General features: G+C 34.5%; 1 protein-coding gene across 16 annotated transcripts in view; it reads right to left on the bottom strand.

Annotated features, from left to right (window-relative positions):
* LMO7 (LIM domain 7) overlaps nucleotides 1-14,270 on the bottom strand; it is a 188,922-nt gene that overhangs the window by 108,859 nt on the left and 65,793 nt on the right. For all 16 annotated transcript variants that reach the window (XM_074329373.1, XM_074329376.1, XM_074329372.1 and 13 more), the window contains exon 4: nucleotides 4,193-4,262. In XM_074329373.1, coding sequence (XP_074185474.1) covers nucleotides 4,193-4,262 — 70 coding nt within the window. The remainder of the gene's footprint in view (nucleotides 1-4,192; nucleotides 4,263-14,270) is intronic.

Below are 14,270 nucleotides of genomic sequence, written 5' to 3'. Positions count from 1 at the left end.
GAGATTTTTAGCTGTCACAAGTGAGGGGTTGGGGTTATGGTGCAACTGGCATCTAGTGAATAGAGGCCAGGGAAGATGCAAACATTCTATTCGTATTGTATTTCACATACACTAACACATCAGATGGTAAACATTATTCTGGCTCAACGGCTCTTTTCACCTTCAGAATATCTTGCCTGTTTCTCAGGGTTTTGTTTTGAGGTCAATTTTTTTTTTATTCCCAAATAAAGTTTGAGTTTCAATGATCTGAACATGCCCACATTTAACACCAGCTAATTTTTTGGAAGACTCAAAACTCCTGGGTTAGATTTTTTTTTTTTTTCTTTTTTTAAGCAGGGCTTTGTAAAACATAAAGAACAGAAAAGATAAGGGGAAATCAGTTTCTTAATAAAATAAAACTCAGTCAAGTGAGAAAAGCCACATCTCTTTGGGAACATAGTTACTGCCTTCCCAAAGAAAAAATAATTATGAATGCTTCAAGCAAAGAATTCAATATGTTTTGAAATTATCTCAACATTTCTTTCTGCATTGTCATCGCTCAGGGGATATTCCACGTTTTTCACACAGGTCCATGTGCAAAGGGTAAATCCATTGCCTTGGCTCCAAAGCTATGTATGTCTGATAACTTACATGAAATGGAAAAGTTATAGCTGAAGGAAAGAAAATAAGAAAAAAGTAATGGACAAGGGGCTTGGAGCACTATAATCACTCAGCTTAACAAACTCTTACACAGAAATGGCGTGATTCTGACTGTATTTGACTTAACGTGGTGTATCTACCCCACACAAACCACATGCGCAGAACCCACGTCAACCCACACACCTGAACTGAGTGAGCCAAAGGGAACCAACACTCCTGACCACAGCCCATTTGGCCAAGTCGGCTCTTCTCAAGGAACTCATGCACAGGCTGGCCAGTGACCTAGGATACTTGTAGCCTGCAAAGGAAAGGTAATCTGATCCGTTCAGATTCCTCTCCTAGCAACCTCAACTATAAGCACCATTTCCAACAGGAAAAAAGTAATCATGTGGAATGCAGCTGCCATGTTTCTGCTGAACACTGAATTAATTGGCAAGTCTTCTGAAAAATCCTTAAAATAAAACTCTTCATCGCACTTAGCTTGAAAGCATCTCTGCTCTTTGTTACTAAAAAAGCATTAACTGCTTGTAAGACTGGTGAATTCTGATTAAAGTTTTTGAACATACCAATGTCAATTTCCTGGGTTTAATATTGTACCACAGTTATGTAAGATGTTATCATCTGGGGAAAATGGACCTCTCTGTACTGTGTTTCTTTCTGTTTATTTATTTATTTTTTTTGCAACTTCCTGTGAATCTATACTTATTTCAAAATAAAAAGTTTTTTGTTGTTGTTTTTTTAAAGCATGTTTTAACTAAAACATTTACCTGTCTTTATTAGTTTCCTAGGGCTTCCATAACAAACTACTACAAAGTTGGTGGCTTAAAACAGAGATTTATTATCTCACAGTTCTGGAGTCAAGAAGTCCAAAAGCAAGGTGTCCAAAAAGCCATGCTCCCTACAAAACCTGCAGGGGAATTCTTCCTTGCTTCTGGTGGTTTGCCGACAATCTTTGGTGTCCCTTTACCTCTAGCTACAGCACTCCAATCCTCAGTTGTCACATGGCATTTCCCCTCTGTGTATCTGTCTTCAAATGGCCATCTTATTATAAAAACACCAGCCATATTAGATTAGGGGCCCACTCTACTCCAGTAAGACCTCATCTGAACTAGTTATATCAGCTGCAGTGACCCTATTCTGAAATACGGTCAAATTCTGAGGTATTGGGGTTTAGGACTTCAATATATATCTTTGGCAGGGGGAGAGAGGGAGACAATTCAACCTATCTCATCAAAGACCTAATTCTAGAGCCTATCGTTTTTCACAGTGGAAGTCTTGTTCATTCATTCATTCATTCAGAAAAATCTTTGGCCTCCTGTATGTATCAGTTACGTGCTTTGAACACAAAAGTTACTAGTATGAAGAGTCTGGCTCAGCTTCTTCATCTTTCTTCTAAAAGTGTCAAAATCTAACGCTTCTTCTGACATATTCCTTCTTAAGAAATCCTTAGCAGTCACTCTTCATAGTCTGACTATAACTGCTCATGAGTGTCCAACAAAACCCCAGTCTACTGTAATTCTCTGCAGCACATTTATTATCAGGTGCTTTCTTGCTTAATTGTGAATTTATTTGCCTGGTCCCTGCTCCCCCATTAAAATGAAAGCACTTTGAAGGTAAGGTCCTTATGTATCTTTGTTCCTCAAATATATCCCTAAAAACTAGAAAAATTCTTGACCCAGCAGACACTCACTTGTTAAAAGAATGAATGAGCCACAAAAGAACATTCATTGAATATCTGTGTGTCAGACTATCTATACCTCATAACAACCCTACCAAGTAGATGCTGGAGCTCTTACTCACACTTAAAAGGAAGGCTTTTAAGGTTTGATATAACCATCCTGATACACCAGCATCACAGGAAATGGTCAAATGAGGCATGACGATAACTTCAAACCAATTGGGCCTAGCCCATTTCTGTGGCTGTGGTCACTCTTATGCTTCTACATCCAATTGAAAATGCTCATTGTCCTGTATTTGGGAAATCATCCTATTTAATATGCCGGAAATACATTTCATTTTAGTTTCTAGAGATAAAATCTAAACCAGATAGAATTTCTCAGGCTTGAAATAGAAATATTTGGAGAGATTTTTGGATTTAAAAATACACTAGTGATTTCATCTCATTCATGGAATCAGAAGATTAAATACAACCTCTAGTGGCCAACAACAACAAACCACCACAATTCGAGCATTCCAAATATGCAGGCTGTTTGAGATCCAAGGCTAATTTCATTTAAAATGCATGTAATTGATCCAAGAAATGATAGTTTAAAATCTACGCATTAAACTATCTAAGAATAACTCAGGGCATTTGAAATGATACTTTCAATACAGTTCAAACTTTCAATTTTCACTGAAGTTATTTCATTAACGTTAATTTCATATAAGGCCTATTTTGTTTATTAAACTGAATGTTCTTCCTAGAAAGACTTCAAAAACCAAATTTCTTTACTTTTATTGCTTAGTACCTCCCAAATCACTCTATTATTAGAAGTGATGCATACCCATATATTACTGTATATTCATATATTGCTAGACAGATAGTTCCTAATAATGAACACTCTGCAACCAAGTCATTCCTGTCAAAATTTTGATGAGGTTATCACAACTGCAAACCCAGAAATTTTGGTACTGCTACCTTTAATACTTCATGCCTTTAATATCTGCATATACATGGTAGCCAAATAGAAGGTTCTGGAATGTATTATAAGCCCAGCTTGACTATTCCCAAAAGAATGTGTGTGTTTTTTACATTCCAATTATTAGCTTTTAAACTGCAGTGTTTTGTGAAATTAAGTTTTTTAACTGACTTCTATCATCAACCTTCATTCTTAGTTATTGCTAACATTTTGAAAATTATCCACCATTTGTACTTAATTATAAATTACTTCTTTCCAAAGACGCAGTCTCACCTTATATGACAGTGTGGAATATTTCTCACATGCAAAATTCCAAATTTAAAGCTGAAAAAAATCTAGAGAATCACCCATAGTCATTTTATGGATATTACTGAGACAAAGAGGAAGACAGTGATTGCCCAACATCACATAGGATGTTGGTAGGAAATCTATTACATGAAGCAAAAGTCTTGAGTATTGAGCAAGCAGGTCTTTAGTATTTTGCAAATACATCCCATGATCTGTGTGCTGAGTGAGTGTAACGCATAAGCAGGAAGTACCAGAACCATAACAACTAGTGAACATCGAACAGTTTCCCTAAATTGAGGTCAACTAGCAAACAATGTATGCAGACTGAGCTTCAAAGGAACACAATCTCAAACAAATACCATTTGCGGAAGAAATAAGCCAAGGCAAGGAATATATGAAGTCTGAGGGCACAAAAATCAAAACAAACATAAAATAAAAGCCTCCCAGCAGAAGGTACACAGAGAGAGTAACTAAAGGCATAAGGAGGACATCACTAAACACAATTTTCCGAGCAAGAAAACCCAAACTTAATTTCTATTAATTCCAGAAAAGAGAATCTGTCTATGCCCATCTATTTACATTTCAAAAACAAAGAAATCTAGCTTTGAAGATAATTTATTACTTACCAAACCTGCTATTGGTGTGGACAGTCTATTGATCTTCTTAATGACACCAGGTTTAAGTTTATTAATCAAACTGAAAGTAAATAAAGAAATAAGATATGCAATTACAAAAATGCCAATATCATCAGTTTAGTGTTCTTTTTAACATTCTCAAAAATCATATGTGCCACTATTCCATCCCCAATATGTTATTCAGAGCCAAGAACCCAACAGAAAGCAAAGAACCAAGAAAACAAGAAACATATTAAGGAGAACAGCCCTGCAAAAATGGGGCATGGTCCTCTTAAACCATACAGACATACTTCTATATCCAAAGCCATGTCCTTAAAAATAGTTAATTCTCCATTTGTTAAAGAAAGGTAATATTTCATTGTTTCAAATAGCCAGTTTAGGAATCTCTTCATTATAATTTAGTTCAGTTGGCCCTAAGAATACATTTTTTTATTAATCATTTTAGTTGATTTTTTTCCTCAAACCAATCCTTATTTTAAAAGGTAGCTTCAAAACCATCCTATTTTGCCAGATCTAAAAAGTACAGTGGAACTCATCCTCATAGCCAACTAGTTCTTATTGGAACCTCATTCAAGTCCATGATTGACTGCTTTGTTACCATAGCAATATGACAGGGTAAAAAATTAAATTAAATGTACTAGAACTCCCCAAAATAGATTAAAAGTCATTTCGGAATCTACTAGTGAACAAATTTAAGTTGCTACAGCAATCTACAAGGATATATGTGTCTCCATACTCTAGAATACTATGAAAAGAATACAGCTTTGACAACTACAACTTAGAGTACACTTATTGGTTCTAAATCTAGATTATTGTGAATTCTACTTTCTTGTTGTTCACTAATACAATGCCAGGCCACATAGAAATTTAATACTATAATAATGCCTTTCTATTAATGCTAGCTTGGTTAATTAATCATTAATCACTGCCAGAAAACAACAACTTGAAACAGTGACTTTCCTATTCAATAATCCATCCACAAAAAAAAAAAAAAGGAAAACAAAAGAAAGAAAGAAAACCAATTCTTTATTCTGTAAGAGAGCTCCAATAGAAAAGCAAATAAAGGAGAAAGAATTAAAACATTCTTAATTTACGAGTCTTCTCTTCACAATGGGAGACAGAAAAAAAAAATCTGACACTTGTGGAATGTCACTCTTTCAACATTCCAGAGATTTATATATACACTTGAGTGTGCTAAAAATAAAAAAGGCAAAAGGCTCAATTTAATAACCTTCAGAATGTTGTTTAACAGGATTCAAAATGACAAAACAGTGGCTTCTGAAGATTTAGCCTGGTGAACAAAAGAGATTGTTCTGTTTTCATAGTTTCCTCACACAATGATCGTTAGACAATTTAATACAGATAATAAAACCATCCCCTCAACTTTAAGCATTTCCTAGAACTGTTAACTCCTTGATTCCCAATTTCTTATTTGTACACTGAAAGCCATGTAGGAAGAAAGGTTTTCTCCTTTTCATGGCAACTTTATATTTCTATAATCACTAGCTGAGGCGCTAGAAAACAATTGAGCGGGTTTATAAGAAACAAGAGTTCCAAATTAATTCTAGTTGTTTCCTATTAACCAGGCATTTGTTAAATTTTATTACTGGTGGCATTCTTGCAATGCATAGAAGAACTAATAGCTGAAACATTACTGAATAGGAACATAATTCTGGCATAGTATAAATCAAGACACTTGTGGCCCTTGACCAGTACTTGACAGTGACTTTCCTATAGTATTTGGATCTTAAAATGTAATCTTTTGGTAATATAAAAGTTAAAGAACCATATGAGCTGGGGCAACTTATAAAACGTCAAGGAAGTCTGGCATTAGTTGGCTTTGTTAGAGAAAGAGTCATCCTATTCCTCCTCCACCCATATGAGTCACTGGAGACTTTGTCCACATGATTCAATTTACCTGTTGACTTCACTTATCATTTCTGTATTATAGTGTTAGTAATATGAAGAGCATTTTTTTAAAAATATAGTTTCTGGGTTGGAAAATAACACAGCTTACTCTCAATTAAGTCAGCTAAAGGAAATAAGGGATAGAGGTAAAGGAAACAACGCAGATAAATGTTGCCTCCCAATAATGAGTTGACTTCTTCCTCATCCGAAGGTTCCAGAGCTATTACTTAGAAGCAATATATACACAGTGGATTGGTGTTTTTCTCCAATCCTGAGCCTTCTAGTATGTGTACAAACACAGAAATAACCACAAGGAAAAAACAACACTACGGATAACAAAATACTCACTAAAAAGTAATGTCAACTAGAGGAAAATGCTGTTTTATTTCTGCAAATTGTTAAAACGTTATCAGTTCTAAGCACAAGGATATGGACAAAATGCACATATGGTTTTGGCAAACAGTGAATATCTAATGAAATTATGAACCATGAGTCATTATTTTTATATAATTAAAGGAAGAACTTTTGGAATATTTCTTCTAGGGAGAAATATTAATACATGCTTCATAAAATTTAAATTTCTGTGAAATTTAAGTATATCTAAAGGAATAAGGGCATAGTCTTATGTCAAATAAAATTCAAGTGTCACGTAAAAGAAATACTACTCGCTTTTGCAAATAAAAATTCTTTGCATAGTAAGTGTTCTTCAATTACACATATTGCTAAAAGCAACACTGACTTCAGGTGACTGGCTGTATTCAAGAATCAGATAACACGATAACCTTCCAGATGCCTCTGTGCACAAGGAACTAGAGGCAGTCAGGAGACCATTTTATCTGCCTGTGTCCCCATGTTCCCTCCCTCTAACCCTGTGTGGAATCATGCAGCTACTCCCCCAAGCCTTCCTTCCCTCGGTCACAGCATAAACCTGGTGACGTGTTGTGACAGCACACCAGAGGTTTGCTCTTTCAGTAAGATTAAACTGCAACAGAAAATACCAAGCCATTTCTTATCTCCCATGGTAGAGCACTCTTGCAATAAGGCCCCCAACCCCTCTCCTTCAGCTCGTGCCTCCAGTTGTTACCTACTGCCTTTTCTTCTCCTGCTCAAAACACTGTCCACTCCCTCCAAGGGAGCTGAGTTATACAACAACAGATGCTAGAAAGACAGCTCTGTTCAGAGAGCTTGTCACCAGTGACTGGGATGGGACTTTAAATAAAGCTCAGAGGTAAGACTGAAAGGTAAAGCTGAATATGATGTCTAGCTCAGTTGTAGGTTTTAATCGTAACTAGAATTTGATGCTCAGTCTATTAGTCAAAAGAAGCTATTTCCAAACACCAAACCTCATTGTTCCCTTTATCAGAAAGCTCTGATGTGGAAAAAATAAGCCGAGAAATTATTTCTTACTCAGTAGAGGTACAAAATGGAGGGACATCTTCTGACTTCCTATTTCCAAAGACTTTCCAAATGTACTAGAGACACTGGCATCAAAGAGCACATCAATACTCTGAGAGTGAACTTTTTAACCTATGTATTACTTGGTTAGTCACTCACACATACATTTCTGATATCCTTCTGTTAACCACATTTTTTATTTTTATTTTCTTTTATTTTTATTAAATTTATTGGGGTGACACTGGTTAGTAAAATTATATAGTTTCAAGTGTACATTCCTATAATACTTCATCTAGTACTGCATTGTGTGTTCACCGCCCAAAGTCAATTCTCTTTCCATCACTATATGTATGATTCCCTTTACCCTATTCTCCCACCTCACCCTCTGGTAACCACAAAATCATGTTTCTTTCTTTGTCCGTGCTCATTTGTTGCTTTCAGTTTTATATCTCACATGTGAGTGAAGCCATATGGTTCTTGACTTTTTCTGTCTTATTTCGCTTAGTATGATAATCTCAAGATCCATCCATGTTGTCGCAAATGGCAGTATGTCATCTTTTCTTGTGGCTAATATTTCACTGTATATATGTACCACATCTTCTTTATCCAATCACCTATCAAAGGACACTTCAGTTGTTTCCATGCCTTGGCCACCATAAATAATGCTGAAATGAACACAGGGATACATATGATCGTTACAGATAAATGTTTTCAAATTTTGGGGATACCCAGAAGAAAGATTGCTGGATTGTATGGTAATTCTATTCTTAGTTTTTTGAGATTCTCAATCCATACTGTTTTCCATAGTACCTATACCAATTTACATTCTCACCATGAGGGGTTTTTTTTTCCTGCAACATCTCCAACACTTGTTATTAGTTGTCTTGCTGATGATAGCCATTTTAATAGGTGTGAGGTGGCATCTCATTGTGGTTTTGATTTGTACTCCCCTGATAGCTAGTGAAGTTGAGCATCTTTTCATATATCTGTTGCCTGTGTGTATGTCTTCTTGAGAGAAGTGTTTGTTCAGGTTCTCTGCCCATTTTTTTAATTGGATTGTTTATTTTATTTTGTTGTTGAGTTGCATGAGTTCCTTATATATTTTGGATATTAACCGTTTATTGGAGGTGGTGTTCGCAAATATCTTCTCCCATTTGGTTGTTTGCCTCTTCACTTTGCTGACGGTTTCTTTTACTGTGCAGAAGCTTTTAAGTTTTATATAGTCTCATTTATATAGTTCCATTTTTGCTTTTACTTCCCTTGCCTTTGAGGTCAAATTCATAAAACCCTCTCTGAACCCAAGGACCGTAAGTTTAGTACCAATACTTTCTTCTATGCAATTTATTGTTTCAGGTCTTATACTTACATTTTTCATCCATTTTGAGTTAATTTTGGTACATGGTGACAGACAGAAACCTAGTTTCATTCTTCTGCACATAGCTTTCCAATTTTCCCAGCACCATTTATTGAGGAGGCTTTCTTTTCTCCATTATATATTTTTGGCTCCGTTGTCGAAAATTAGCTGCCCATATATACGTGGGTTTATTTCTTGATTATCAATGCTATTGCATTGGTGTCTGTTTTTGTACCATCACCATGCTGTTTTGACTGTTGTTGCTTTGTAGTATAAGTTGAAGTCAGGGAGTGTGATACCTCCAGCCTTGTCCTTTTTTCTTAGGATTGTTTTGACTATTCAGGGTCTTTTGTGATTCCATACAAATCTGATGATTTTTTTGTTGTTCTATTTCTTTAAAAAACGCCATTGGAATTTTGATGGGGATTGCATTAAATCTGTATATTGCTTTGGGTAATATGGCCATTTTAACTATGTTGATTCTTCCAATCCACAAAATGAAGTAACTTTCTATTTCTTTGTGTCTTCTTCAATTTCTTTTAATATTGTCTTATAGTGTTTAGCCTATAGATCCTTCACATCCTTTGTTAAGTTTATTCCTAGGTATTTTTTTCTTTTTGTTGCAATTGAAAAATGAATTGTTATTTTTTTAATTTCTTATTCTGAAATTTCACTGTTAGTATACAGGAACACAATGGATTTTTGTACATTGATTTTGAATCCACATTTCTTAAACATATACCCCTACAGTAATCAAACTTTTCCTAGTAGTAACTAAATTTTCTTAAAGATATAATAAAGATATTACACTTCCTTATAAAGAGCAATGATTTTTGTTTTATCTATTATTTGACACTCACTTGCCTAGTTTTCTCTAGATGCAAACTCTACTCAACAAAACATCTGAATGCTTCCTAAAGAGAGAGCACTGTTCTGGGATAAGCAGCACAGCAACAAGGCAGCGAAGCTACTAAGCGCAAGAATAGTCACTTGATCCAAACAGCATCTCCTAGCACTTTGCAAAGTACCCGGTACTCAGTAGGTGCTTTAAAATATGTACTAAAATCCACTGTCTAACTTTTAATGCAGAATTTTTTCTGTGAATGATTCAAATATATTTAGAAAAACTTTACCCTTAATTCCATTCAAATGCTAGAAATGTTTTTTTGCTTCTCCCAACAAGAACACCTCCCTTCTGTTATTTTTTCTGTTGCTAGACAGTCAAACTTGAATTTTTACTTTATTACATTGCCCACAGAAATAATATACACCTATAGCATAAATTTTAGTGACTGAGTACAGTCCCTTCTATGGATGAACCAGAATTTACATTAAAATGTGCTATAACTGTTGGACTGGATCTTAAGTAAATTCCTTACTAAGATTTTAAATTAATTACCCTCATCTAAATTCATAAGTTGTAATATTTGAAAAATAGCACTTAGTGATTACATTTCCATGGGTAAAGTAATAAGCATATGTAATTTAAAATTTCAAAGTGTAAAAGCATTCAATATAAATGTCTATGATGACTTTAGTATTTTCAAAGACTGGTAGTAGAATTAGCATAAGTTCAATTTGTAGAATTCCTGTTGTAGTAATTTTGAATACTGCTGAATTACCTGCCACACAACTAAATAGGTAACAATACATGCTAAGAAGGGAAAGTGAGTGGAACAGCAACAAGTCAGTACCAATGCAATTTATAATTATCATTTTATTGTAATAGGACTTCCTTATTTAGCCTGTTATGCCTGAAGCATCTTGAGGTGAATCAGCAAAGCTTGAGCAGCAGGTTTCTATGATACTAATGGATCTCCCTGAGTAACAGGAATTTCCCCAGTCCGCATCAATAACAAATGATGTCTAGCAGGGGGACAGGGGGTTCCCGTCCATGTCTTGTCCTTTACTCTTAAGTAACGTCCCTAAATTTTCCTCTATCTTTTCATGTAAATGAGAGTGATATGTCATTCTCTTATAGTTGTACTTAGGTTCTCTCCAATTTTTGCCACTGTAAAAATGCTTTGATGCATGTTTGTATGTGTTATCTTTAGCCCTGCTCCTTACCATCTCTTTCTTTTTTCACTTTTTTCACCACAAGTACAGTTGGTATACAATATGATATTAGTTATATTCGCTTCAGGTGTACAATATAGTGATTTGACATTTTTGTACCTTACAAGGTGATCAAATTCTAGTAATCATCTCTCATCATGCAAACTTACCACAATTTTATTGATTATATTTATAGTTTCTTATATTTTATTTCTAGAAGTAAAATCATCAGTGCTAAGCTATTGATAACTTGTTTGAACAGGAATTTGGCAATATGAATCAACTTGCTTTTGCACCAGCAGGCAGCATTCATGTGGCTCCCTTCTGGCATGATGTAACAGTGACACTGTTCTCATCTGCAATAACAGTGACAGTCTCCCTCTGCCTGTAAGCTACCTGTGCATGACCGCCACAGTGCCGCAGCTTTTATAACCTCCAGTCGTAAGAGATGTAACAATTTTCACCAATTTTACATATTACATCTTAGATGGTTTTAATACTTTCCACTATGAAAGTGCTTTCAAATATCGTTTCCTCCATTTTGTAATCTTTTCTTAGATTCCCAAAAGAAGGATCATTGGGAAGTCTTTTTATGGTAAATAAACATGTTTATATCATTAAATAAAGTAGCATATAATTACTTGATAGGTATGGCCAAATTGCTCTTCAGAGCTGTACCAGTTTATATTCAAGTGGTCATTTTGAGAATATTATGGACCATTTTGCCACAATATAAGCATTTTATAACAGATTTTAAATTATTTACTACTTTCAACTAAAAATAGTATCTGATTTTAGCATAATTATTTCTTACTAATGAAGGTGAAAGTTTTACTGTTTATCTCTTGTACTATTTCTTCATTTGTGAATTATTTGGTCATATACTTTGCTCACTTGTCTACTGCGGTTTTGAAATGTGTATCTTATCAATTTATTTGAACTCTGGTAATCTTTAAGTCATTTTTTGCTCAAAATATTTTTCTCAGAATGTTACTTGCCAAAATATCGATTTTTTTATATATTTAAATCTATTTTTTTCATATTCCTTGGAAGTTTAGAATTTTAAACTGCCTCCAAAGCTTTTTTCAACTCTTCAAGTGTATTTTTCCAGCTTCTGTTACTTTAATCTAGACTGTATTCCTGTATATGAGTTTTTTAAATTAATTCTTACGTAATTATTTATCCCAATACAATGAGCTGAATGATTCATCTCTTCTCCATTTTCTCTTCTCTTTTATCACAGATTCTTATCTATAAGAAGGTTTTTCTGAACCCTGCTATTACATTAATATGTACATTTATAAATCAAACCATAATTATTAAACACTGTGCTTTGTCATGTGTTGTAATATTGGGTCAGGCTTGTTCCACAGAAATTTTTATTTTTCTTATGCTCATTTGTTTATTATTTCATATAATATTAAACTAATTCTTAATTCTAAGAAAAATCTGACTAGATTTTATATGGGTATTAGATTAAAACTATAAACTAACTTTGACATCTACTACCCCATACAGAAATGTAGCTTTTCATTCCATTTCTTAAACCTTATAGCTTACCATTTTATTTTCTATATATAAAATAAGTCCCACATTTCTTCAAAGTAAATAATGTTCTCAACTTTATTGTCACTATTCCTTTTATCCACTATATCCCATCTAATTTTCTGACTGACAATTGTTGGTACATAAAAATGATAGAGATTAAGTCTCTTGTTAAGATAATGACTCGACTTTTCATTTATGTGATGCCATTATATATTTGTCTTTATCACAACGTTCATTCCCCTTATTCACTTCTCAGTGCACTTACCAGAATCCCCAGACTTGCACCATTTCATGACCGATGCATCATTTTCCATGTGTCCACCCAAAAGCCTTCATTACATCAAAAACCTACTTCAATAACCTCCTGCTGATCAACTTGAATATAAATTGTTTACATCATCTACATTTAGCACATATATTTCTCCCTTTTGTTTTTAGTGAACCTTCATTTTCATCTATTTCTCAAAGGCCCTATCGCTGAAACATTATAGATTCTCCTCTTAGTCATTAATATTTAGGGTGAGAAAGCCTATGGTACATGCAGGTTTACAAAACATATGTGAACTTTCTACCTTCAAGTTTGCAGCCACAACATATAAAACTTTTGCAAAATTTGCAATAAGTCTGAACAATGTGATTACCATAATACCATAACAGAAGTGAATTTTTAAATTGATGTGTGCCAAGCTCACTTTCAACATGATATGCTTTTTTTAAATGATGTCTTCGCTATATGTAGATATAGAGTTACAGAAAAAAATTGACTATGAAGCTGAAAAAGAGAGTACACAGATGGCAACCACAAAATACTACCATGAAGAAAAAGCAGTTTAAACGTTTTAAATTATTTCATGAACTTGCATCTTTGTTTACCTACTGTTGGGTTATCAAATGATATGGAAACATCAAAGTTTATACTACTTTAAGTGGAAAAAATACTTTTTATATATTACTTAAATTTCAAATGGCTACAATATGAATCAGGATTAATAGATAGTGTTGGCAAGCTGGAGAGCTGTATGGAAACAATTGTCCTCCTCAGGAAATTCAAAACCAGAAAGAGCTCTAAGAAAAAGCCTTCGCCGTTACACAAGAGCCTCTTGGCTTTACATGGAGCACTGCAGAGAAGCCACAAGGGCCCACGAATGTCACTGTCATTCACTATGTGAACATCCCCTACCCTAACAAAGGACGGAGTTCTGTTGGCATAAATGAAAAGTGACAAAGTTCTCTATCTTGTCTGATGTCTTAAAACAATCACCTAAGTGTCTCAGAGTAAATTAATAGTATTTTTAAATATTTTTTCTTCTTCTATTGAATAAATCTTTAACAAAATATTATGGTACTTTTGGGCAGATAGCACAGTCATAACATGGTAGCAGATATAAACAGAAACGGGATTTCTCAAACCAATAAGTGAACCTCTTGCTCCACGCTTTCCAAGCTGCCAGCCATGGAAAACAAGGCCTGGTGACAGTGTGAGAAGAGTTTTCTCATTAAAAGGCATAAACTTCTGAGGCATAGCTAACTTGGGCCACAGCAAAGACAGGGCATTATTCCAGGGATGGGAATTATAGACTGACTAAAGAGAGACACACCCAATAGGATTATCTTCAAATAAATCTTCTTATTTCGAAAAGGAGAATAAAGAATGTTTTCATTTGAATATTTCTAAGATTATTCTCATAAGTGTGAAATTCCTAGCTCGTATCAAGCTGGACATTCCACTAAATATGTTTGGCAAAGAGAAATAATTCTGTTAGAACCACAGAGCAAGAAAGGATTGTAGATAGGTATGCAGTAGCAAAC

Source organism: Rhinolophus sinicus, linkage group LG04 (genome assembly GCF_036562045.2).
Source record: "Rhinolophus sinicus isolate RSC01 linkage group LG04, ASM3656204v1, whole genome shotgun sequence".
Lineage (NCBI taxonomy): Eukaryota > Metazoa > Chordata > Mammalia > Chiroptera > Rhinolophidae > Rhinolophus > Rhinolophus sinicus.
This window is presented reverse-complemented; position numbering and strand designations above follow the sequence as displayed.